General features: G+C 41.5%; 3 protein-coding genes across 4 annotated transcripts; 1 reads left to right on the top strand and 2 right to left on the bottom strand.

Moving 5' to 3' along the window:
* Positions 1-1,277: 1,277 nt before the first annotated feature.
* On the bottom strand, positions 1,278-6,066 carry LOC4327862 (pterin-4-alpha-carbinolamine dehydratase 2, mitochondrial). Its single transcript, XM_015759452.3, has 7 exons — positions 5,912-6,066; positions 5,732-5,793; positions 4,789-4,871; positions 3,246-3,331; positions 3,044-3,167; positions 2,350-2,418; positions 1,278-1,599 (listed from the first exon to the last, which is right to left on the bottom strand). Exons 1-7 carry the CDS (start codon positions 5,963-5,965, stop codon positions 1,505-1,507), a joined length of 573 nt encoding a protein of 190 aa, XP_015614938.1. The 5' UTR covers positions 5,966-6,066; the 3' UTR covers positions 1,278-1,504.
* A 3,234-nt stretch (positions 6,067-9,300) lies between these two features.
* On the top strand, positions 9,301-15,714 carry LOC4327861 (aspartic proteinase oryzasin-1-like). 2 transcript variants are annotated; one of them, XM_015766421.3, is made up of 14 exons: positions 9,301-9,342; positions 9,709-10,118; positions 10,222-10,282; positions 11,559-11,653; positions 11,744-11,856; positions 12,190-12,358; positions 12,453-12,492; positions 12,618-12,682; positions 13,360-13,473; positions 13,565-13,629; positions 13,902-14,058; positions 14,137-14,256; positions 15,046-15,134; positions 15,450-15,714. In XM_015766421.3, the coding sequence occupies exons 2-14, from the start codon at positions 9,723-9,725 to the stop codon at positions 15,532-15,534; spliced, it is 1,569 nt and encodes a 522-aa protein (XP_015621907.1). In that variant the 5' UTR covers positions 9,301-9,342; positions 9,709-9,722; the 3' UTR covers positions 15,535-15,714. The 2 variants fall into 2 exon arrangements, with proteins under 2 accessions (XP_015621907.1, XP_015621906.1); XM_015766420.3 differs by having other exon boundaries at positions 9,301-9,401.
* Positions 15,715-15,876: 162 nt separating this feature from the next.
* Positions 15,877-19,732, bottom strand: LOC4327860 (mannan endo-1,4-beta-mannosidase 1-like). Its single transcript, NM_001401732.1, has 4 exons — positions 19,267-19,732; positions 18,753-18,947; positions 16,760-17,091; positions 15,877-16,639 (listed from the first exon to the last, which is right to left on the bottom strand). Exons 1-4 carry the CDS (start codon positions 19,615-19,617, stop codon positions 16,219-16,221), a joined length of 1,299 nt encoding a protein of 432 aa, NP_001388661.1. The 5' UTR covers positions 19,618-19,732; the 3' UTR covers positions 15,877-16,218.
* Between the last annotated feature and the right edge of the window lie 5,201 nt (positions 19,733-24,933).

Here is a 24,933-nt window from a genome sequence, read left to right as displayed (position 1 = left end):
AATATATAAGAAATCATACCAAAACTTAGCAATATTGTCAAATTGCCAATGCCAAAATTTGATAAGGATTATTTTGGGCATAATTTGAACAACCCCTAAAACATGGAGAAGGCCAAATATGGCCAATGCATGTGCCCGCAGTTCCTATCCGCCAAAAGCTTTACAGATAATTATGAAATATATTCTTTAAAAATGACATTGGTACCATGTGTATTTTACTCCATAACTTTCCAGTTAAAACTCAATCTACAGTCAAGAAAAAAAATTGTATGTGCAGACCAGGGGCTTGTTTAGAGTGCTCTCATAAAATAAATGCTTTCCGTTTCACTTAAAAAAGAGAGCGGAGCATGTTATAGTATTCTCATAAAATGAACTATAGAGATCCTACTCTATAACTTCACGCAAAACCTAGCTAGCTTTTTAGTTAAATTTAGGGGTTGGAGTAATAACAAACATTGCCCAAGTTTGGATTTCAATATTTGTGAAGCAACTTTCGTGTTACTAATTTTATACAGCGATATATGTCATAGCGATATGCATTTGAAAATGATTTGTCTAGACACGTTTTTTCCCCCTCCGTTCTTTACAAGTGGGAATAGTTACTTCAGAGCATGTTCTTAAAAAACAAAAATTAAAAATTAAGAGCATGTATAATAGTAGGGATGATCGATACTTTGACTTTGTTCATGTCATCTATTTATTAACTAAAATCACGGCATGGTCATAATGGTCATAAGTAGGTTAAAACTCTTATAATCGCCTAGACACCTTAGCTTAGCTCACGTTCCCTATTGGTGTGTGAATAATTCAAAACTTGATGAACTTTGCTTTAAAATGATAGGAAGAGCCAACATCAAAGGATAAAAAAAGCAACGTACCTATCAACATTGTGGTAACTTTTTTGACATCTTCAAATATATGTCCGTATATCCGATATGACACACCAAAACTTTACACCCTTGGATCTAAACACAACCTTAACTTCAATTCTTCACGATGAACGTTGTGGTATCTTTTCTGACACAACTTCAAACTCTAAAGGTAAAGGATTGATTATGCCACTTTTCACGGTTTGTATTTGTACTGGAAATCAAAACAAGCTTTTACCTTTTTGTTTCACACGACATATTTGTGCTCGTTGAAAACATATTAGGACACTTGCGTTACCTCTCCTGGTGCAAATAAGTGAATAACATACGGAAGAATGAGGAAACGTAGCGGAATAGGTGTGGTGGACTCTAAAATGTTCGTGGACCCTACATCTCTTGGCCCACATGTAAGAGAAACAGGTTCTCCTTGATCAAATCTAGATTATGGTGGTTCTCGACATTCTGTAACAGAAGTAGACCCGGTCCAACAGCATTGGTAAAATTTAGAAAGAACAGAGAAACTCCCGGTACAAATTCAAGAAAAGCTTATCAAGTTAAAGATACCTCAACTCACGCATTCTAACCGAAGCAAGTACATAAATCTCGTCAGAAATCAATCGCTTCATCTGCGCGAACTACTTTTGGACTGTAGCTTTCTTGCTTAAGAGGCCTTCTAAGTTGAGGTTATTGATCTTCGCAGCAAGGATGAAATCATTGTCAGTTAAGCCTCCTGCAACCATAGCAGTGGAATCACATCATTATAAACTAGAGTGATGGACTGATGGTGATTTCTGTTCTGTTACTGTGCTTATGTTGCTTCAGTACGGCTTCCTAAATCCTAACCCAATTCTCAACAACCAAATACTGTGATTATGTGCCTTCAGCTACAGTTGCTATGTCTGGTCCCTATTTCTTGACTTATCTCCTTTTAAGCATACAAATATTTTACATGGAAAAGGCAAATCACCAACAGACTAAACATCCAAGGCTCCAAGCATGTAACCTTTTTTCCATAATCCATAGAAATTCGGTTAGGTTTCAACTAATAGAGGGCAAGAATTTCTCAAATAAACATCTGAATTTTGATATTGTCCAAATAAAGAGCATAAATTATGCCATTATGGCCATCTTGTTTTTCTTGCAAAGTGAAAACTTAGTCAAGTCAATCAGAGTTCCTAAAATAGTGTATTGACTAATAGCCATCATTCATTAAGGTTTAGGAAAGAGCCATTTTGACCTTTCAGTCCTAGAGATTGAAAAGGTTAAACAAAGTTAAACAGGAACAACAGTGATCCCTTTATTTCATTCAGCAGCATTGGCTTCAACATTCACTGCTAAATGTAATGAGTCAAGTGTTTTCAGGTTTGGAAGGAACTTTGACTAAAGAACAAACCAAAATACTGAGAGATATGAGGTTTGATTCTTTTAAATGATCACATCAAAACAAATTGGCAAAACGAATGATATGCAAATCACTTACTGACAGAGTGAGTCCAAACATCAATTTTCACATTGTTCCAACCGACAAGATGAAGATCAGGGTGGTGGCCTGCGAAAGGACATCAAACATACTTCACTGGCACTGTTATTTAAAACAAAAATGAGATCCAAAAAATGTGAACAGTTTAGAAGTGTTTTTCATGCAACATGTAAATAAACTCCCAGCATACTAAATATAATTGTAGCATGCTATGACAACAAATGTAATGCATAGGTAGAAAAATGTGAGAAAACTAATAATTTGATTCTGATCACCATGACTACACTATATCAAATGTAATGCAATCTTTCTATTCTTCATCAATAGCCATAACAATTATAAGATATTTTCCCAAGTTCAACAGGAGCTAGCTTACTAGCTCTCCTCTCTATCTTATCTCATCCAGACAATAAGCGTAGAATTACATGCAGCCACGAAGTACTGCATATGAAATAGTACTAGCTTGCAGTAGCTCCACTTGGAACACTTGCTCTGCATCATATTGTTTAACCTTTTTATGGTACGTTTGGTGTCTCAAAAGAGGTATGTAAAACTGTGAACCTCCAAATCAACTAGTACTGTAAGAGAAGTTAGCTAATCATTGCTGACTTAATTTAACTAAGGAAACATGTGGTGGAAATAGACCATATAGATTATGCCAGTATGTATAAAAAGAAACAAAAGAACAGGAAACCTTCTTCCTCAGCAACAGCAGCAACAAGCTGAAGGAATTCAAGCCCTTTTACAAAATTCTTCACCTTCCATGCTCTGTGCAATTTCAGAATGTCACCTTCGGTTGCTAATTCCCAACCACCCACCTGTTTTCAAGAGTCAGTTGATGAAGTGCCAATAACCTTAATCAGACTCTTGACTACAAAATCATACAAGAATAAAACCTGTTCTAGCATCTTCTTAGCAGAATCTTCTGGCATGGCATGTATATCCTTAGAATTGCATGGAACACAAATCTTCTTTGCCAGCTCTGAAATAATAGGAGAAGCAGATCTGTGAGATTATACAGTAAATGACAGTATGGATTAACAAGGCAAGAGAAAGTCAAGAACAGAAGAATGGGGATCGATATTGCTACTGGAGAACCACAATATGGTGATGGGAGTATCACAGCTCCTGTACTGCATGCTATCAAGACATCACTATTCCCTCAAATAAGATGATAAGAATAGTATTCTGAATATCATTCAAAAAGCTAGAGGAGCAAACCAGGGGTTCCTGAATCCTGACTAGTGACTACATGGTTAAGATATCCTTTATTTGGTTATTCCTAGTTCTTTTTATCCTTCTTACTTAGGTGGATTGCTTTCTTTCTACCTGTTGCTGTCCATTTCTTTTACATTATAAAAAAAATCAAATAAGAACAACATGTTCATATATTTGAATACCCAGCTAAAATTTTAAAAGATTGGCTCATGCCATTGCACCCGTAGCAAAGTTTTGCAAAATATCAACAGAAAGGTCGAATGTAAAGTATTACTGCAAACGCATAAATTCTGGAGAATAGAATCGACATCACGTTTTCCATTCACCAAATCTGCCGGTGTCCGTTTAAATGAGAGAAGTTTTTTCCTCCTGGCCTTCTTTCACCCCAACTACGGGTATGGGCAGACGATTCATACGATTGCAGCAAGATGGTGTTGACAGAGCACCCACGGCCACGGCATCAAGCAAGACATTAGAGCGCCGCCGATGACAACTCAAGCAGGAGGGGAGGAGAAGGACACCATGGACACATGGCCGCGGTCTGGTGCGCGACGACGACCCGTACGCATGGTGCGACGGGAAGAGATTAGAGGACGGGGGGGAGGGGGGGGGGAACAATTAAAGGCGGTCGAAAGATGACCTGGATCGCCGATCGCAGCCGTAGACGACGACATCCCGACGACGGCGCGGCTCAGACGATCTTTCTCTGCCTGGTGCGGTGCCACCGCTCGAGGGCTCGGGCTCGACTCCTCCGCCGCGGCGCAACTCACAGCGCCGTTGTCCGCCGGTTCCGCCTACCTCGTCAAGCTCCTCGGCTGCGTGATGCCAGAGACAGGAATGGGCGAATGGCTAGTGTAGATTGTAGAAGAGTTTGTGCTTTGTAGATGGAATGAGTGAATGACAGGTAGTACAGAGTTTAACAAGAAAAGGCAAAGAAGAAGAACAGAGTGAGAATGAAATGTAACGGATACGCAATCTTCCAAAAATGCCCTACTTTTGTGATAATAGTATGTTTCCATTTATGCACGTTAGCTGCATTACTACTCCATGCCTCAAACATGTAATAGTTTCCATTTAAAAAACAACCAGTTGAGATGAAACTCTAGGTGTGAATTGTACGTGGGTGCACTAATACATGGACAGATGAACCGGATGAGTTCAAATGAATATCCTCAAACATTTCTAAGAAACTTTCAGGAGGCTGGTGTCTTACAAGACTACCTTGATTGTCAGGAGAACCATGGCACCATCTTCTACTTGACATTTTAATCTCGTCTTGACTTGCATACATCGGATGATGAGAACTGCATCATAGACAATGGTATTTCTCCACTCAGTTATCCATGAGACCATCAGCTAAAGCTCACTATAGCATAAAGGCCATAAGCCCATACAAGACGTCATACGATCTCATTTATCAACGGAACTTGTATCGAACCCAGAATTTGAGTGTTTTTTGGTCATTAGCCATGATTTAAATGGAGTTCTACACTGTGTCCTCTATGACTGTTCCCAACAGGAAACTTGCCCGGACAAAAGGTTTGCAAGTTCCAATTATAAAAATGAACAAAGGAATCGTCTTCCTATTAAATGCATATGCTTGCATATACTTGTACCAAAATGCCACGAAAATTTATCAGAAGCTTCCTTTCAGAAAAAAAAAAACTGTTTCCAAAAGCATATCAACCATGTTGTAATGCTTCCAAACCAAAATTAAAAGTGCATGACCGCTACAGCAACAATAGAATTCGCCGTACACCTAACAGGCTAGAGAACTCTTATTTTTCATGTTAAACAACAGTACTTGATCCTTACTTCCGTGCATCTTTCAAGTTTTTTATGGTGTTCTCATATACATCCTTATTGGTAGTATATATTAGGCAAAGATGTGCAGAAATACTCTGATTCTGAAACTACAACACTAAGTGATCTGAAACATATGCTAAAATCGAACCACATAGCATATTAATCTGTCATGCAACAGATAATTAGTGATCATCTGTGCCCAAAGGATCTGCAATTAACGATATAATTACAGATTAACATGCATAACCACCTCTCCCACCCCTTTCAAAAACAACAGCACGTACAACAATCCAGACCCCGACAAACCCACCCACGGTATAAAATTTCGAGCACGATTCAAGAAAGAGGTTACTCGTACCGTCCATGGCCCAGCAGCGGAAGGTTCTTGGATACGGTAGGCCAACTGGGGGCCGCCATCGCCTGCACAGGCAACAGAAAAGAGGCGGGTTAGTGGCGCACGGGAGGTGTTCGACGGTATGCTTACACGGCGTTGGTGGGGGGCTGGGCGGTGAGTTCTTCGTCCCCGCGTTTGGCATACGTAGTAGCGCGCCAGGAGGAGCCTCGCGTGCGCCATAGCGACGCCGCGGGTCATCGGCGACGGTGGGACGGCGGCGGCGCTCGCCGTGGGCTTGCGACGCGGTTGGGGGAAGAAGAGCGGAGGCGGCGGGAAGGCGGCGTGTGGGTTTGCCTGGCGTGTGGTAGCGCGTGTACCCGCTGTTTACAAATAGTACTACTAGTAGCCTTCGAGGCTTCGACGGGTCACTGACAGGTGGTCCCAAAATTGTCCTGAAGTTATTTTCTCTAACAGATTATTTTTGACAACTTCTACACGCTCGTGTATTTGCATTTTGATATTTTTGACTCAGCTTATTAGCTACTTCATCTGTCTTATATTGTAAGATATTTTAATTTTTTTCTAAGTCAAAATTTTTTAAGTTTGATCAAATTTATAGAAAAGTATAGTAATATTTTTTAACACAAGACAAACATTCTATGAAAATATATTCAATGTTGGATTTAATAAAATTAATTAGTTTTTTAAGTATTGCTATATATTTTTTATAAATTTGATCAAATATAAAGAAGTTTGACTTATAAAAAAATAAAAAAAGTTAAAGCGTCCTATAATATAAAACGAAAGAAGTAGCTTATATAAAAAAGGAAAAAATCCAAATGCTCCCCTAAACTGTAGAGTCTGTCTAGCACCTTAAACTTTAAAATCGGACATCCAGCCCCCTAAACTTTGTAAAACCGTTCATATTACCCTCTAAGGTGGTTTTGTATGGTGGTTTTTATCTAATTTGTATATAAATTTAATGAGTTTGATCACGTGACATACACATTGAACATATATATTAAAATCTTTAGTTAAATTTTTATTTGTACTACTTTTTAGCTCTCACTTACGGACAACTATCGACATAATAATAGTATGGTATCATTGTATAAATATAAATTGATGATTTACAACTGTTTATATGCAAATATGTTATATAAGTTATTTAATGTTGTTCGTTTAAGCATCCAAAATATGCAAAACCACCTTAGGAGGTAATATGAACAATTTTCCAAAGTTCAGGGGGTTAAATGTTTGGTTTTAAAGTTCAAGGTGCTAGATGGACTTTTATCCAAAGTTTACGGGGGGTATTTAGACTTTTTCCTATAAAAAATCGATACGCTTGGTCATCGCCCATTATTACCCTTGGTGATACACAGGCTAAAATGGGAGTGACACTTAATCGTTTCATGTTGATATGATAATATTTTAGAACTATTTACTTCCTCCGTTTCATATTATAAGACTTTCTAGCATTGCCCATATTCATATATATGCTAATAAATCTAGACATATATGTGTGCCTAGAATCATTAACATCTATATGAATGTGGGCAATGCTAGAAAGTCTTATAACCTGAAGTGGAGGTAGTATTTATTTATTCAATCAGGTTGGCTTTTAATATGTATCTATCAAAATATCGTGCTAGTAATGTGAATATAGCCAACGAACTTTCAACTCTGGAATAAAAAAATAGCATTATTCACTTTGGCTTTTATATGTAAGGAAGTTTACCGCCCATCAAATCTACTCTTGACTCCTTGTTTGTTTATATTTAGGTCCCTTATTGGCTCAAACTTTGTGGGGGTTTGACACTTTTAAGTTGAATACATAAATCAATTCAACCCAAAAATTTAAACCAATAAAAAAAGCAGGGCAATTCGCTTACACTTACATTAAGGCACGTGTTCTTACCCCATGTTTCCCAACTCATTCCCATCGTTTTCTGTGTGCACATTTTTCAAACTGCTAAACAATGTGTTTTTTACAAAAAAAAAAAGTTTCTATACGAAAGTTGCTTAAAAAATCTTATTGATCTATTTTTTAAAAAATAATTATCTAATACTTAATTAATCACGTGCTAATGGACTGTTCCGTTTTCCGTGCGCGCTGTTCTGGTTGGGAACAGGCTCGTGCGAACACATCCTAAGTTTCTAATGAACATTACCCGCATACTCAATTTTCCTGCTCAATATCCACATCAATTTAATGCTTTGTCTACGCTCTAAGCTAATACTACCTCCGTCCTAAAATGTAGCTACCTAGTATAGAATGTGATATTACCTAGTACTACGAATCGAGACAGCCTAGTACATTCCAAATTAGTAGTAATAGGTAATGTCACATCCTGTACTAGGTAGCTATATTTTGGGACGGAGGAAGTAGTGATTATAACACAAAGCTATTGAAACATTTGATAGGAGAAATGCCTACCAGAGTTGAAAGTAACACATGAACAAGTACTAACCAACTAGCCTTGCGAGTTGTAGTTCTTAGCTTGCCTAGAACTTTGTGTGATCATAGCAACACGCCAACAACCATTCCTGACTCTGAGCTCACATGGTAGGCAACATATCCTATGCACACAAGCCCTCACGTGTACACACGTGCACACCAACTAAAAAATGTCACCAAAAAATCTAGAAAAAATCATACATATACTTTCAATTGTATTACACCTAGGGTTAAAATCTTAACGTCAAATTCATTATATTTTAGCCGTAACAAAAAAAAACAAAAAATCTAACAGTTTTAAGGTTACAATTTTGTCATAATTTTATCTTTTTTGTTATTCTCTATGTAGAATGAATTTGAAGATGCGATTTTGCACGTAGATGTAATACTATTGAAAGTACATGTATAAATTTTTCTAGAATTTTTTGTGATAATTTTTAGTTGGTGTACACGGTGTGTACACGTGAGGGCCTGTGTGCATAGGATACGCTCCCCACATGGTAATGTCACACTATTTTCCTTGTGGAAACACCAAGCGACGAAGATGACCACAAGGCGTGACCATTTTTTTCTAAAAAGAAGCCTGAAAATGTGGATGTAGCTCACTGCATTTTTTCTTCGTTTCGTCTTGATATTCCGATTAGATCAGGATTTCACGTAATCACAGTTATTTTCTTCGCAACAACAAGAATGATGATGGCATGACGAAAATGCTAGCGGAGTTTTGTACCTTTTCTACCATGAATTGAGCATTTCTCCACCCCATTTTTATGTCATGCCTTGCGACCTGTAGGAACCGTATGGCACACACGAGCAAAAGACTTTTAAAAAATCCATCTACTCCTTTTGTCATTATTGTCCTCTAATTTCGTTTTGCACTCGCTTTCCACCGCTACGCTACCGCAAAAGTAAACCAAGCCAAACTGATCAAGCCCAGGCATGCAATCCGGCGTGACATTTTTCCAGGTGCATTCTCGCGTGAGCTTAGCAAAGAAATATCTCGTGGCACCTGTCACCCCTCCGCTGCCGATCCGACGGCTCGTACGACGCCGTTGGTAGGATCGGACGGCAAGGGGTGGCTCCAGAGTCCGCTGCTTCCGCTATAAATTGGCCCCAAGTGGGGGCTCCACGCTACAGAGCAGCAGTCTCGTCTGGAGAAGTGGACTAGTGGAGTGTCGTGAGTTCTTCGCTTTTGCTTGGCTAAAATCGCCGTTAGAAACTTGTGGAATCGAGCAGGTTTAAGAATTTTTCTAGTATCCACTCTAGATTTGCTTTGTTGTATGCTTGAATCAAATTTTTTTCGCTTGATGATCAATTTGAGCCAAAAACATGCCGTTTTTCTGGTGATTTTTTTTCTAGCAACTGCTTTGAAATTTGTTTCCTGTTTTTTTTTCTCACCAAAGCAAATTTGTACCAAATCTCACCGAAATTGGCGATTTAGTTGGGCAGTTGATGCCATTGTTTGTCGTCGAACTATGCAATCCCGATCGATTTCGTGTTCGTCGTCTCGCCTCCTCGTGATCCTTCTCTCCACCATGTGCAGCTCGCCGCGCAGCCATGGGTACGCGACGCGTAGGGCTCCTCCTCCTCCTCCTCCTCGCCGCCGTACTGCTCCAGCCCCTCCTCGCGGCGGCGGCGGCGGAGGGCGTGGTCCGCATCGCGCTGAAGAAGCGGCAGGTCGACGAGACCGGCCGCGTCGGGGGCCACCTCGCCGGGGAGGATGCCCAGCGGCTCCTCGCGCGGCGCCACGGCTTCCTCACCAACGACGCCGCCAGGGCCGCCTCGAGGAAGGCGAGGGCTGAGGCCGAGGGCGACATCGTGGCGCTGAAGAACTACCTCAACGCGCAGTACTACGGCGAGATCGCCATCGGCACGCCGCCGCAGATGTTCACCGTCATCTTCGACACCGGGAGCTCCAACCTCTGGGTGCCTTCCTCCAAGTGCCACCTCTCGGTGCGCGCCGTTCTCTTTGGTTGCCGCGGTTCAGGGGTTTTGTTAGTGGTTTGGTAGTGTTTGTGGTGCTAATTGGAGTGTCCCTTTCTGATGTTTGCTGCAGATTGCTTGCTACTTCCACTCGAGGTACAAGGCTGGTCAGTCGAGCACGTATAAGAAGAATGGTTTGTGCTTTCTACCAATATCTTCTCAGACTTATAATGTTGTGTTGCAGTGTGATTTAGTAGCAATCAGTGTTATCTCTCCAGTTATATTGATAATCTGATCGATCAATACTCTGTTGGTGGCTTGGTGCCTTTCGCCTGTTCTTATATAGTAGTTCTGTTGGCTCCAAGTGAGTAACTGAATTGGCATGACTAATTTAAAATTTCAGGTTGATAAAGTGCATTAACATGAAAACTTATTTGAAGCATATATCAAACTAGATGTTTTCTGCAATTTATTAAATTACGCTGTTTCTTGTGCAATTAATACTCTCTCCAACCACAAATAGGTAGCAATTTTTGCATCAACATGTTTGATCTTACTGCTCATATACAGTAGAAAAAATATCAAATCACTAGTCAGATTTATGTGTTTATGCCCAAATGGTACTTAGTGTTGGTTGGATGTTTATTAAATATGATAAAAGTATGATACTGTGAAATTATTTTTCAAGATAAGTTTATGCAACCCATTTTTGTATGTTGGTATGTCCAATATAATGAATAGAGATATCGATAGCTGAAGTTATAGTGGTTAATTACACATGTCCCAAAAACATCATATATTTTTATTTAACTTATTTTTTTGGAGAACATGCAAAAGGGTTGCATGTCCTTCCATTAGATAGAGAGAGTTCCCCAAAGCGTGTTTGGTTACAGACCTGGCTATATAAACCCTGGGTTACAGATCATAGGTTTATATCTTGCGAAAAGGTTCTAAACTTCGATGGCCCTTCATATCACCACGGTTTCGGCTCTTGTATTTTTAACAAGAGGGAGTAATACTGTAATAAGTTTCTGCAGCTATGTAATTGTGATTAGTTGATAATTTTTGGTTTGATGGATTTATAGTCATCTTAGATTGTGACGTTGACACCATCCTGATATTTATTCTGTGGACTCTACAGTTACCCGATCTATTCTCAGATAGGCCATTATTTGTACCATGATGTCAATTCTGTGAATCCAAAAACCAAAACTGGAGAAATTATGTAGTGTGAAATTGCCACTATGATACTTCCAGCTTTTTTTCCACTATGTTCTAGCAAAAACAAGAACCCATAACCTGTATTTACATCTTTGGCAAGCAATCAACTGAGTAGCAACATAGACGTCATGATTATAAGATGTTATTCATTATGTGCGTTAAATCTGTATCTGTTCTGATGTGTCCTTGGATTTAAACTGCAACAGGGTGTTAAGTTCATGAATATAATTTATCAGTTCTCCTTGGCAGGAAAACCTGCTTCAATTCATTATGGAACGGGTGCAATTTCTGGCTATTTTAGTCAGGACAGTGTGAAAGTTGGTGATGTAGCTGTGAAAAATCAGGTTTATCATCAGCTGTAACTTGCTTTCATCTTATATTCTTATGTGCATCCAATTCGAGAATATCCTGATTTTATTGGGTAACACTGCTAGGATTTTATTGAAGCTACGCGGGAGCCAAGTATTACATTCATGGTTGCAAAGTTCGATGGCATTCTTGGGCTTGGATTTAAGGAAATCTCGGTAGGAAATGCAGTGCCTATCTGGTGAGCAAGTCTTGCTAGCATCTTGAAAAAAATAAATCCATTGCACTCGTATGGTAATAGTAGCATCAACAATAAAAATGAACATTTTACTCTGTGTGTGACATGTATACCTTCATTCTGAACAATTTTTTGGAAGGAAAGAGAAAACTGAGTTTTAAGTGGGAACCGGCAAACCAACACCTATACAGATCAACTATGTTAGACTGACAGACTATCTTACTGTATTATATTGCAAAATGAAGACCATTTTGTACCGGGCTACCTGCATATTTCTCTCATCCTTCGAATGTGAAGCAGATTTCCTGTCACTGACATTGCAAAGCAAACTCATAGGTACAACATGGTGAGACAAGGTCTTGTTGTTGATCCTGTTTTCTCATTCTGGTTCAACCGGCATGCTGATGAAGGGCAGGGAGGCGAAATTGTGTTTGGAGGGATTGATCCTAATCACTACAAGGGAAATCATACATATGTCCCTGTCACTAGGAAGGGATACTGGCAGGTTGATCTCATTTTGAAGTTGGTTGGGTATGTTTTAAATTTCAATATTGATAGCAATGGTCTGTGCTGATAAAATTATCATTTACTTTCTGAAGTTCAATATGGGCGATGTCCTAATTGGAGGGAATTCCACAGGTGCTCAATTATCAATTTTTTTTCATGCTCACTATACCTTTATTTAAATGCAAAATGGTCTAATCTTTTTCTTTTTGAAAGGAACATAGTCTAAATCATTTTGGTTGTTCCCTATGTGTCATTAGGATTCTGTGCAGCTGGGTGTGCAGCAATAGCAGATTCTGGAACTTCACTGCTTACTGGTCCCACGGTATGGTGTGAACTCTTCTTTTTTTATAAAAAAAATGTCCATAAGCAAGGAAAAGTGGTCTGGATTGCATCTGATACTGGGGTTCCTAACATTGGTTTATTGCCTGAATCTGGATTTCAATCGTGTGTGAAATTCACATCTGTAAATATTTCTTAACAATCATTTAAACCACTGTGCTTTTAACTTAAGTTCTACGGCTTCTACCATTAGCACAAAATGTTGCATTTTTTGAGTACACCGAGTCATTGAACATTTTTATAGTTCTGTCAGAAAAGTTTCGTTTAGATTAAACATAGAGCATAGATGCATGATTTTATAATTTTGCAGGTTTCCTTTTGATCAATTAAGGTAATCCTACAATTAAATGACAAGCACCAAACCAACTGAATGGTATTCTACCCTTAAATGGCACAAACAAATATTCCTTGGGCCTTGCTTGGCAGGGCCCAAATCCCAGCTCATTCCCAGGGACGGTCAGGAAAGTCTTAAAGAATCACTAACTTCCCAAAAGGCTGTATAATTTGTTCCCAATGTGTACATTGCCTATTGAATTAGATAGATAACCATTTAAAGAACATCGCGTGTATTATCTAGTGTCAGAACTTTCTTCTGTGGTGGGTACATTCCTTCTTTTAAAATTAGACTTTGTCTTGATGAATCAATTTGGAACTATGCAGGCCATAATTACTCAGATAAATGAAAAGATTGGTGCTACTGGGGTAGTCAGTCAAGAGTGCAAGGCAGTTGTTTCTCAATATGGTCAACAGATCCTAGATCAGCTGCGAGCAGAGGTTTGCAGTTTTCTACATTCCAAAAGCATGACGACATGAAGTTCTCAAATTCGTCACTGGTAACTGAACTTTCTCTGGGTTTGTGATGCAGACAAAACCAGCGAAAGTATGCTCTTCGGTCGGTTTATGTACTTTTGATGGTACTCATGGTGTTAGGTAAGATTTGTGGATTTGCTGTTTTTTAGATATTGGGAACTGTCCAGCCTCTACAGTTGTGGGTTTACTGTGGATGGATAATTGAATGCGTAGCATTTTACTTTGCAAATTCCTAATGGTGTTTACTTGAATGCGAGTGCTGCTATTGTTTGTGCTTACTAAATGTACTAGATTATTATAAGGGATGAATTGCATTAAAGTACTGTTGATTTCATTATTCTTGATAACTGGAGTTGTTACTTATGATGACTAGTTGTGCTATGTAATGGCAGTGCTGGTATTCGGAGTGTGGTGGATGATGAAGTTGGAAAATCAAGTGGTCCCTTTAGCAGTGCGATGTGCAATGCTTGTGAGACAGCTGTTGTATGGATGCATACCCAACTTGCACAAAATCAAACTCAGGATCTCGTATTGCAGTACATTGATCAGGTTTGTTTCCTAGCTTGTAAGAGCAACGCTGCAGTGCATTATTATACAAACTGTGTGTAACTTTTCCAACCTTCACAGCTATGTGACCGTCTTCCTAGTCCTATGGGAGAATCATCTGTTGACTGCAGCAGCCTTGCATCCATGCCTGACATTGCCTTCACAATCGGTGGCAACAAGTTTGTTCTCAAACCAGAACAAGTACGTTTCTTCTCTATGACTCTTATGCTGTCTTTTCTTGGGAATTGCATCCATATTAGCTCTTAAGCTCAGGAATTGTTGTTTGCATATTTTAAGATTGAGATGTTTTTGCTTAGGAACTTTAACTCAAGATGTGATTTCTCCATTATCATCTTGAGTTAAAGTGATGCAGCCATATATTAGGGAAGAGCCCCGTAGGATGTATTCCCCCAAAAAAAGAACCCCGTAGGATGTTTATTTTTCTATTTTAGAATATACTCCCTCCATCCAAAAGTCTCATACATATTTCTTTTGTCATCGAGACCAAGGAGAAATTAACTCCTCCAATCTATACTCTGCATGCAAGTAATGGGGTTGGAGAATGGTTGCTTGGGCTCCGAGATATATGTTTGATCCAGTGATGCTAAACAAAGAGTCACTCTGTTCATTCAAGCCTTAGATGCATGGAGACTACAAATACAAAGCATCTCATTTGGAAAAACAAAAAATGAAATACATAAGAGACATTTGGATGGAGGGAGTAGTCCAATACTCCAATACAATGCTTATTGGCACTCCTTTTTTCTTTTTTTCAAATTGTTGCATGACAATCAAAATTTAAAATAACAACGTTGAAAAAAATTACAGCTAGATATAAGAAATGAGAAAATCAGCACGCCAGAAATGGTGGCAAAAATGCTTGTGGAACTTCCTATAGCTTGAGCCTTGAGGAAGAGGTAGATAATATTGTGTGTAAATGGTTCTCATGCATTCAAAATTCATATATTCTGTTTTATCTTCCCTATTCAGTACATCCTGAAGGTTGGTGAGGGAACTGCTACCCAGTGCATCAGTGGATTCACAGCTATGGACATTCCTCCTCCTCGTGGTCCTCTCTGGTAAATTATCCACCTCTCAGAGCGTTTTTGCATTTTTCACCATCAATGACCCTTTTTGTGTAGCATGTACTGCTCAAACAGAACAATTGCATAAGTAATCGTCTGTCCTGCTTGTGTCTTAGATACTTGTCATCCAACAAAAGAAGTGTATTCAACATTTTCAGAGTTCAGACTGTATGTTGAAATGCTCGAGTTTTCTTCTTTTATGATACTACTACTTAACAATCTTCGTTGTGCTTCACATTACTTAAAACAAATCCCCATAGACTGATAGACATGTTGCCCTTCACTGACCACGGGAGCTTGCTGTTGCAGGATCTTGGGAGATGTCTTTATGGGAGCCTACCATACCGTGTTTGACTATGGCAACCTGAAGGTTGGCTTCGCAGAGGCGGCATAATGCCCCCCATGGTGATCGGACGAGTCGGAGAGCCCTTAGCTTTTCAGCTCGGGTTTATCTCCCGCAAGCGTGTAGGTATATATTTTAGTGCATGCTCAATAAATATTGCTACTGTGATCTCAAAACCTGTCTGTTTTAATTTGGCTAAGCTAAATATAAGTAGGCAGAATTCAGACGACAGTTTATCACAGGAAATACTCCATGAGTTAGCAATAACAAAACAAACTGATAACGAGGAAAACCTATCAGTAATCGGTTTAAAAAAAAAAACTAACAGTAAGAAACAATTGATTATGAGATAGTAACTGCTACAAGTACTAGATAAAAAATCCTTATGACTGACAGCAAAACATCATTCATATAGGAGTATTATACTAGTGTGAAGTACGTAAGTAATTTGTAATCACTGGCTGGCTTCTTCCATAGCCAGGTACCATAAAACTTCACCACAGAGTGGCTACTTCGTGGTCCACATAATTAAGAACACCTAAAAACACACGTCCTCCCAAGGCACCAAGAAGGATGACAAATACTAATCCTTCTCTCCCGGATGAATCTTAAATCATCTCGAGGAGCCATCAACTCACACTCACGTACCTCCCACACATGAAGTAAAACACACAAATCAAACCAAGCCTTTCTTTCTTTTACTACCACTTTCTGGGCCTAATCAGCGGTCAATCTCTATTTCCCGCCGTTGTGTCGGCCCTTCCCCCTCGCCGGCTGGGCCTGCCTGGCCCGCGCGAACGCCTTGCTGAGGAAGCGCAGCCGCCGGCTGTTCGTGGTGATGACGCCCGTGGTGGACGGCGTCTCACCGAAGACGACCTCGTAGCCGTCGCGGTACGAGTCCATGCCGGGCACCAGGAGCTGCCAGAAGAGGCCCCCCACCGTGGCGCCGCCCCTCCGCGCCGACTCGTAGATCTTGGCGTACACCGTGCCGTAGAGCGCGTCCCGCTGCCCGCTGCTGTAGCCCGGGTCCTTCCACGACTTGCCGAACTCTGCGATCAGCAGCGGCTTCCTCAGCACCGCCTGCGCGTCCGCGATGTGCGCGTCCAGCCACCTCCCCATGAACCCCAGCTGCGCCTGGTCGTCCTTGCCCGACAACCTGCACGCGCCACACATGCATTTGTCGGTTTCATCACTTAGCATTTAGACAGCCATGGCCGTCGTTGATCGATCGATCCATCGACCGGTGACGACGACGACGAAGAGGTCAGTCATATACCATTGGTCGGGGTAGGAGTGGACGGTGGCGAAGTCGATGCCGGGGACCTGGTTGTTGGCGATGAAGTCGGTGCCGAGCTGGTAGCCGGAGGGGTTGACGGCGGCGATGCGGGACGGCGAGGAGGCGCCGTAGAAGCCCTCGAGGCCGACCTCCAGCATGTGGTTGCGGTCGATGGACTTGACGTGCGCCGCCATCTCGGTGATCCACGACTGGACGGTGCGGCCGGACAGGTCGGACTGGCACCTCGGCTCGTTCATCAGCTCCCACGCCAGGATGGTCGGGTCGTCCCTGTACGCCACCCCCGTGATCGTGTTCTTCCTCGTCAACACCGTCTTCGCCCATCATCATCAGACAAAAGCAAAGTTGATCGTCAGAAGCGTGCCGTGAGAATCAACAGAATTTCTAGAGAATTGTGGCATCTATATTTCCTGACTGATAAAGTAACGTGATCATGGAGTGGGCGCGACACTATTGAGCACTAATAAGGGCATTCCCAACCCAATAACTAGGATGGTGTCCATAGTATTAAATAAGTTGCCACTTAGAAAAAAAAATGATGTGACAAGTGAATAAATAAGGAAAGAGAAGGAAACCATATTTTGCATGAGACATGGTTTCTACACAACATCCAAAACATCATGTGAGATAAGTAGTATTAAATTGAAGTATGAAATAGTGGTGTTTGTATTGGAAAAGTGGTGTCTAGTACTAGTTTCTTGATGATGTTAAGTTTATAGAAACTATGTCTAGTGTTATGGGTTGTTATGGGTTGGACTGCACTAAAGCACTTATCCGATGGGGCCCTGTGGTGTTTGACCAACTGTCTGATGCAGCAGAGCAACGATATTGCAGAGGCATCCGACAGTGCAAAGAGAAGAAAAAGGTAGTGCTGCCATGCGCAACGTTCTGATGACAGAGTCCTGCCTGTTCTTGAAGAATTTACCACCACTAGTGTGCTTTTTGGAAAGTTCAGACCAGTCCACCGACAGTCACAGTATTAAATCAACAGTAGTATCTCCGCCTCACCGTCCTATTTCTTAGATTTAAATTTATCCTAACATAGTTATCATAATGAATTACTCTCTCCGTTTAAGGTTATACTTTAGTTAAAGTCAAATTGTTTTAAGTTTGACCAAATTTATAAAAAATAGTAATATTTTTTACCCAAGATAAATTTATTTAAAAATATATTTAATTATTAATTTAGTAAAACTAATTTAGTAATGTAAATATTACTATACTTGTCTATAAACTTAGTTAAACTCGAAGCAGTTTGACTTTAACCAAAGACAAAATATCTTATAATTTGAAACGGATGGAGTACTAATTATCTTATTGTCACTTCTGATTTAAATTTCTCTTTATTCTACCCTGAATCAGCGTACTGCTCTTATCTATACACCATTTAACGAGAGATACCTTATTTAGTAAATCTTAGTATACTCCATGTTAAATAACTTGGAATCATAATTATTTTGGGATTGAGGTAATACTTGACACATACACAAAAGAAAATTCAATACTAATACACAAAAGAAAAGACGGAGGAAGTACCACTAGTCCACTACAAGCCACAGTTGCCGCTCTGGAGTGTGCATAGGAATGCGTCTTCCCAATAAATTTGCGGCAAGATACTGTACTAGTAGCGGCGCATCACGCTGCATTTCAACGAACGCTCTATCCGTGTTTGCCTTAAATTGGTCATTCTACCTTTGCTATTCTCAGGGACGAATATTTCACCGCAGCATTTGCGGGTATATCAAAACAATGAGATAAACGTTCTTCTTGGTGAAACTAACCTCGATAGCTTTTTCTTCTTAACTATAGTCTATAGATCATAAAATGGAAACAACACAAAAATGAAACAAAGGAACCATCTTTTGAAATACGAAGGAAACAAAGAACCCCATATATCCTAGAAAGTAGAAATAGCTATGGTTTACTTCACGTACTAAACGGTAGATATTTTCTCGGAATTTATTGCCGCTGTTACCTTCACGTGGTTCTTGTAGAAGCCCTTAACAACAGGGTTGGTGAAGAACTCATCGTCGGACCCAATGCCCTGCCCCTGCGCTCTTGCCCAGTTCACATACTGCTTCCTCCCGCCAAAAGAGTCGTAGTTGTCCACAAGGCTCAGTATCACCTTGATCCCATACTTCCTAGCCTCAGACAGCACAAAATCCAAACCCTGCACAGAGAACACCAAGGAAACGGAAAATTAACACGCGAAAACCACACATCTCAAACCAAAAACCATCACCCCCAATAAACAAAACCATCACCATCACATGAACACATGCTCTGTTTTCACAGAGAGAGAGAGGGGGTGGGAGGTAGAGATGCAATGGAGGCGGCCAAGTAGACTTTTTTTTCTCACTTATCCATACTTTTAGCTTATTTTTTCTTCTAAATTTTGTACTAACATGCGAAAAATAAACTAGCAAGCGGTTTTTACACGAGTAGCGGGACTACCCACTTGAGAGGGACAATGTGGCTAAGGGACCGACCTTGAAGGTGTTCTCGTTGTAGTTGCCGGGGGACAACTGCAGCGCGTTGCCGCCGCCGCCGTCGCTGAACGCCCACGTCCTGGCGACGGTGAGGCCGTGCCCGGCGGCCTCGCCGAGCGCGGCGCTGACCTTGCCCCTCTGCGACGGGTCGGCGGCCAGCAACATGAGCCAGTAGGCGTTGAACCCGTTGGCGTAGTACGGGTTGCCGTCGAGCACGAACCGTGTCCCCTGCGCCCTCACGAAGCCGCCCCCTCCTCCCAAGGCCTCCGCCTCTCCTAGGCCATGGATGACGACGACGACGACGCACGCGAGCACCAGCAGAGCAGCACGATGAGCTCCGAGAAGCCTCATCCCTTGCTCTCTCTCTCTCTCTCTCTCTCTCTGCGTGTGCGTACTGTGTCTGCAGGGTGGCTCTCTTCTTTGCTTTGGATGGCAATGGCGATGAGGTGAAGCGAGATGAAAGAATGGAACTTGCAAGGAGGTGAAGGCTGCGATAAATAGCTGCAACTCATGGGGCGCCATGTCGTTCTCCTAGCTTCAATTCTGCGCGGCAATGCAAATAGAAGCTGAGTATCACTGTGGGGTCAGCTAGGCTCACTTGTCAGTGGGTCACTAGTGCCAGCTTCGTGCACATAGCAACCACCGGATGTGAAGGGCATGTCCTTCAGGCTATAGTTTCATAAAAAAAAGAACAGTTTAAAGTACTTTCATAAACTGAATTAGAGAGATAGCGAGTTTCAAAACTTCAGACTACTCCATAATTTTATTCCATAATAAACTTTTAAAGCTAAATTTAAATGTTAAAGCGTTGTTAAACAAACCCGCACAATACTGTACTACTCCATGGCTAGAACTTAGCTTTAGCTCAGCGGGTGGTGGAGGAGAGGGGTGGCATTAACTTTGTCGGTACCAGCGCGCCATGGAAGGAAGCAAAAGGTTCCTTTAATATTTGAGCATCCCACATGGGGTGGAAGTGTTGGACTGGGACTGGGACCGATGGTGATCAGTGTACGGTTTCTTTGGTAGGGTTTACCAAATCTATCTCGAGCCCAATCAGCTAGTAAATGGAGGGCACGTTTGTGGTTTCGGTTAGAACTGTGACTCTGTGAGTACTGTTCTAGCGAGTCCAATGCAATGCAGTATCCTCTGGGTCCTTGTTGTACGTAGATTATTAATTGATTGGTCCACGGTGTACTGTTTGTTGCCATCTGTTTTCGTTGCATGTAATAATTAACCGATTTTTGCTATATATTTACAGATGAATTTTTGTACTAAAAATTTATCAAATATAAATACAATATGATTGTGATGCAATTATATTGTATCTTGCATGTAACTATAAGGTCAACCACAATGTGTGCTAAAAGTAACCTTAAGCAATAAATAACTCTACAGTATATCACCTTAAGTATTGTGAAAGTGGACCATAAGAATCTGACATCAAAAATGAGCATTAGCCTTATGGTGTGGCAACAAGACTATAGAATACAATACTTTTGTGATGTACTGTTCACGCTAGTACTTTTGGGAAATTTTCATTGTGCAAAGAGTTTCACAGGAGGATAAGAAGTGATTTTTTTATCCTTCGGTGGGACCCATTGGGACCCAGCTTATTTTCTCCCATAGGCACAACCATTGTGGATATGAACATAGCTAATGCTTACTTATAGCGGGTCCCATATATATGGTTGATGGAACCATAAGCATTGGCCTTGCCCTAATAAATTTGCATATTACTTTCATATAATTTTAAACCGTTAGATTTATTTTAAGATTCACACATGTGGGAAAGAAAAAAAAACCACAGCACACACGGGTAAGATGATTTGGTCCTCTACGACCTTCACTTTGCGGAAATAGCATACTATCGAATGATTCTTAAAAGTTTTATATAAGTTATACTATACTTATATGCTGGTTACAATGTGATTATACTATATTTATATCTAATTTAAAGAAAATTCATAATATTTTTTTAGAAGAAAATTCATAATAATATTTTAGAAGAAAATACATCGATAAATATATAGCTTGTTCTTAATTAATTTTCATTTGGTTTGAGAATGGCTGATTACATATGCACAGGTTTTACATTGGTACAAGTTCAGCTATGGATTGCATTGGGGTAGGCTTATGACCTACGTACAGCTGATCCATGCCAGTACTGGTAGGTATACCAACTATGTCGAGCGGCCGGTTAATTAGTCAATGCCTACCCAATCGCGTGGTTCAGTTTGCCAATAAACTGATTTGTCAAACTCTTCCAAGACTTCCACTGGTTATAACTTACTCCAGTAAAGTATATAAAACAAAAGAGATGGAATTTTCGCCTGTGATGCGACGATATGCGCCCCCTCTAATGATCTACTCCTTCCCCATGTAGTAAACGCATTATTGGCTTTGCTTCTCCGTAAGCTTCCATTCATGTGAAGGGGGTAGTTTGTTGTTGTTCCTTGCCTCTCAGGGAAGCATGTGGATTCCCTTGTCTAAAACCCGTTGCTGCCAATGCTCTTAACTGTAGAGCACTGGTAGCTAGGGGTGGACAGGTGGCGTGTACTTGCAGACAAAGCAGAGCGAGTGAATCCGAGTATCCCACCGGGCCGGCCGGGGCACCGGCCAGCCACCGTGCGCGCGCGCATGTGGAGGCACATGGGGCGGGGACTGGGACTATACACGGGAATCCGCAAGGGGGACGGGCAAATGCACCGGTGGATCGGATCGACGTGCCGGCCTACCTCGCACGGTACCCTAACCGTACGTGCGGGTCGCGGTCGGCGAGGCGACCGATCGCTCTCACCGGCGTATTATTCATTTCCCCGTGGGCCGTGCCGCCCCCCCCCCCCCCCCCCCCGCGCGACGTGCGCCGCTCTACGCACGACGTAATAATGCGCGCTCAAGCTCACGTAGGCGCGCGAGCATTAGGCTCACGACTCACGAGTAGGGTACATATGGGTGGTACGGTGATAATTCACGACTCAGAATACTATCTTCTTCTCTCTTTTTTTTTTTCCAATCAAACGCCTGCTGACCGATCGAGTGCGGAATTGCAGATAAACGGGAATCTCCATTGTCAAGTATACGTTGTCTTCGACACCGACAAAGTCCGGCCGTTTCCGGTCACCCTCATCACAGCCTAACCCATTTGTTTTTTTTTTTTCGCTAATCCATTGTTAGTGGACGAAAACGACAGACGAGACGTTACCGAGGTAAGTTACGCCCGTTTGGGGCCGGGCAAGGAGGCACCTACCCACATGGCGCGCCCCTGTACGCACCCCCAAATTAGTCCTAGTGGAGTACGTGCTTGCGCGCCGAGTCTGAGCGGTGGGCGGCCGTGCAGTGTGATCGATCGATCGATCCGCGCCCCTCCCCTCCACCGACACGCCCTCATCTCTCTCACCTCCGCGGTCAGAGTCCCGTCTTATCGCGGGCGCGTGGGCAGCAAGCAAGCAAGCAAGCAAGCCATTTGCCGCCGGTACCTCGCTTTCTTCTTTTTCACGTCGTTCCCTTCCCTTTTGCGCGGCGCACGCTGTCGCGCGCCTGTTTGCATCTCGTCGGCACCGGCTGATCACTATCAGAGTCCCCTGTTACTGGCATTAATTGATCACACACTGATCAGACGACGCCCGTAACAAAGGATGGGGAAAATTAAGAATCCGGTGATCTGCTCTGCAGTGATCGGACCATGGGCAGAATGTAAAACTTTATTAGGCCCCAGCCAGATCATGGTGTCAAACCTGATCATTTTAGTAGAGTAGCAGTGCACCTGATTGCACGGAACAAGTTCACTTGGCGCAAGAAAGCGCGTCTCCGGCACCATCTACGGGGTTGACTGCTTTTGGGGAGCAAATCACGCCTACCATCATTATGTGCCTACTGTAGGATTTAAAATGCGCACAAAGTAGTCCGCAGTACAGTTCTTTCTTTGAAGAGAAAATCCATTGTATACTCTAAAATTTTAGCTAATTCTTTCTATACTTATAAATTTTACTTACTTTCTTGTATACCTTAAATTTCGATTTTGATCACTTTCATACCTCTCCCGTCAGTTGACCGTTAGCTGACCGTCTAATTTATATAAAAATGATCATTCTACCCTTTGGATGAATATAGAAATTTTTGAATTACATTATTAAAAATATAAAAGCTTCTCGCATGAGACTATTATAGTTATGAGTTTGTTGTGCGATGCATTATTTATCTTAAAAAATAGGTAATAAAATAAAAAATCATGTATTTAGTTTTTTTTTAAAAAAGTCATAAAAATGAGGAGCATTCATACAAAGATAGGACTACAAATTTTCACAATAATTTTTATGAATGCTCCCGATAAAAAAAATCCATTGTCCTATTAAAATATCAAATAAAAATTTTAATTATTTCATTTGTTTTATTTCCAAAATTTATGTCAAAATTTCCTACACTAGTTTTTTTTTTAGAATTACACAGTACAACGTTGACACTCACAATGCACGCGCACGCAAACCCTACCCCTATGAGCATCTTCGAAGACTGGGTCGGCAAATTCTGGAGAGATTGACGAAGTCACCACAGGCGCCTCGCTGTCGACGGGTACGTCGCCTACGACTGAAAGCACAACGCCGTTAAATCCTGAAAAATTCGCTCCCATGGGGAGTCGAACCTAAGACCTCAGTAGCAGGCTACATGCCCTTTCGCTCCTACACTAGTTATTTAGTCTCATTCAAAATTTTCAATCGTCTTTGAATCGTTTTTTCAATCTGTGCACGCAAACAAAAATTTCAATCGTTTTTTAAGCTTATATTCAAACCTAAAGCATCAAGTGCAAAAAAAAAAAAGACATTTGCAACCAAATGTAATAGTGAAATGATGAAAAATATAACGGTAGGGACATGGAAGTGATCAAATTGAAATTTTAGGGGGTATAAAAGGGATCAGGTAAATTTCAGGGTTACGAAAGGGATTGAGTAAGTTTTCAGGGTACACAGGAAATTTACTCTTCTTTAAAAGGCGCAGATCACTATAAAACATCAAATGCCAATATTCACCCTAAATGCAAAATCACCACTGGAAGAAAACACAGGAAAAATAACAGACGACTGTTTCCGAACGCCAAGCTGAAGAATCAAGCGCCTGAAAAATGACAGACGGTAGTAATTGCCATCGCCCAACCGGAGTGCCCAAGCGCCTGAAGGAAAAATACGAGCCGACGTTGCACGGCCGAAAGCCCGAACCAGAATTCCATCCAGCCCAGAAACAGGCCGCCTCGCAGGCCGCATTCGCTGATCTGGCTGGGAGGACAAGTTTCTCTTTTTTTTCTCTTTGCTAATTGGACCCATATGCCACTGCAAATTTGTTGGTTCGAAAAAAATACCACATTCATGATATTAGGTATATACCACTGAAACTTTATAAAATTTAAACTATGCCACTCCGTCACCATTTCTGTTAGTACCTCTACCATCTTTAACAGGAAACGAGCACCGGGCGATACCGCTGCCAAGCACAAGATGGCGACAACGAGGAGGTCGTTGGCGAGGGCCAGGTGGTCTAAGGGTCCGGCAACGATGAGGCGCAGCTGGTGGTGGCGGTGACGAGCACATTATTGGGCGCCACGAGCAGGCATCGGTGAGGTCGAGGACGGTGACACGGTGAGCTCGGAGATAGCGCTTCCCGGCTGCCGCGAGCGTC

Source organism: Oryza sativa, chromosome 1 (genome assembly GCF_034140825.1).
Source record: "Oryza sativa Japonica Group chromosome 1, ASM3414082v1".
NCBI lineage: Eukaryota > Viridiplantae > Streptophyta > Magnoliopsida > Poales > Poaceae > Oryza > Oryza sativa.
Note: the sequence above shows the minus strand (reverse complement) of the source record. Positions and strands in the feature narration are given on the sequence as shown.

Excerpts from the sequence above, each read along its gene's own strand:
- LOC4327862 (XM_015759452.3), bottom strand. The coding sequence starts at position 5,965 with ATGACCCGCGGCGTCGCTATGGCGCACGCGAGGCTCCTCCTGGCGCGC. Across the intron at positions 4,872-5,731 it reads CCGCTGCTGGGCCATGGACG|TTCTCATCATCCGATGTATG; the intron begins GTACGAGTAACC and ends TCTATGATGCAG. Across the intron at positions 3,332-4,788 it reads TGGTTCTCCTGACAATCAAG|AGCTGGCAAAGAAGATTTGT; the intron begins GTAGTCTTGTAA and ends CTATTATTTCAG.
- LOC4327861 (XM_015766421.3), top strand. The coding sequence starts at position 9,723 with ATGGGTACGCGACGCGTAGGGCTCCTCCTCCTCCTCCTCCTCGCCGCC. Across the intron at positions 12,683-13,359 it reads CACTGCTTACTGGTCCCACG|GCCATAATTACTCAGATAAA; the intron begins GTATGGTGTGAA and ends GGAACTATGCAG. Across the intron at positions 13,630-13,901 it reads GATGGTACTCATGGTGTTAG|TGCTGGTATTCGGAGTGTGG; the intron begins GTAAGATTTGTG and ends ATGTAATGGCAG.
- LOC4327860 (NM_001401732.1), bottom strand. The coding sequence starts at position 19,617 with ATGAGGCTTCTCGGAGCTCATCGTGCTGCTCTGCTGGTGCTCGCGTGC. Across the intron at positions 17,092-18,752 it reads TCTACAAGAACCACGTGAAG|ACGGTGTTGACGAGGAAGAA; the intron begins GTAACAGCGGCA and ends TGATGGGCGAAG. Across the intron at positions 16,640-16,759 it reads CACTCCTACCCCGACCAATG|GTTGTCGGGCAAGGACGACC; the intron begins GTATATGACTGA and ends TGGCGCGTGCAG.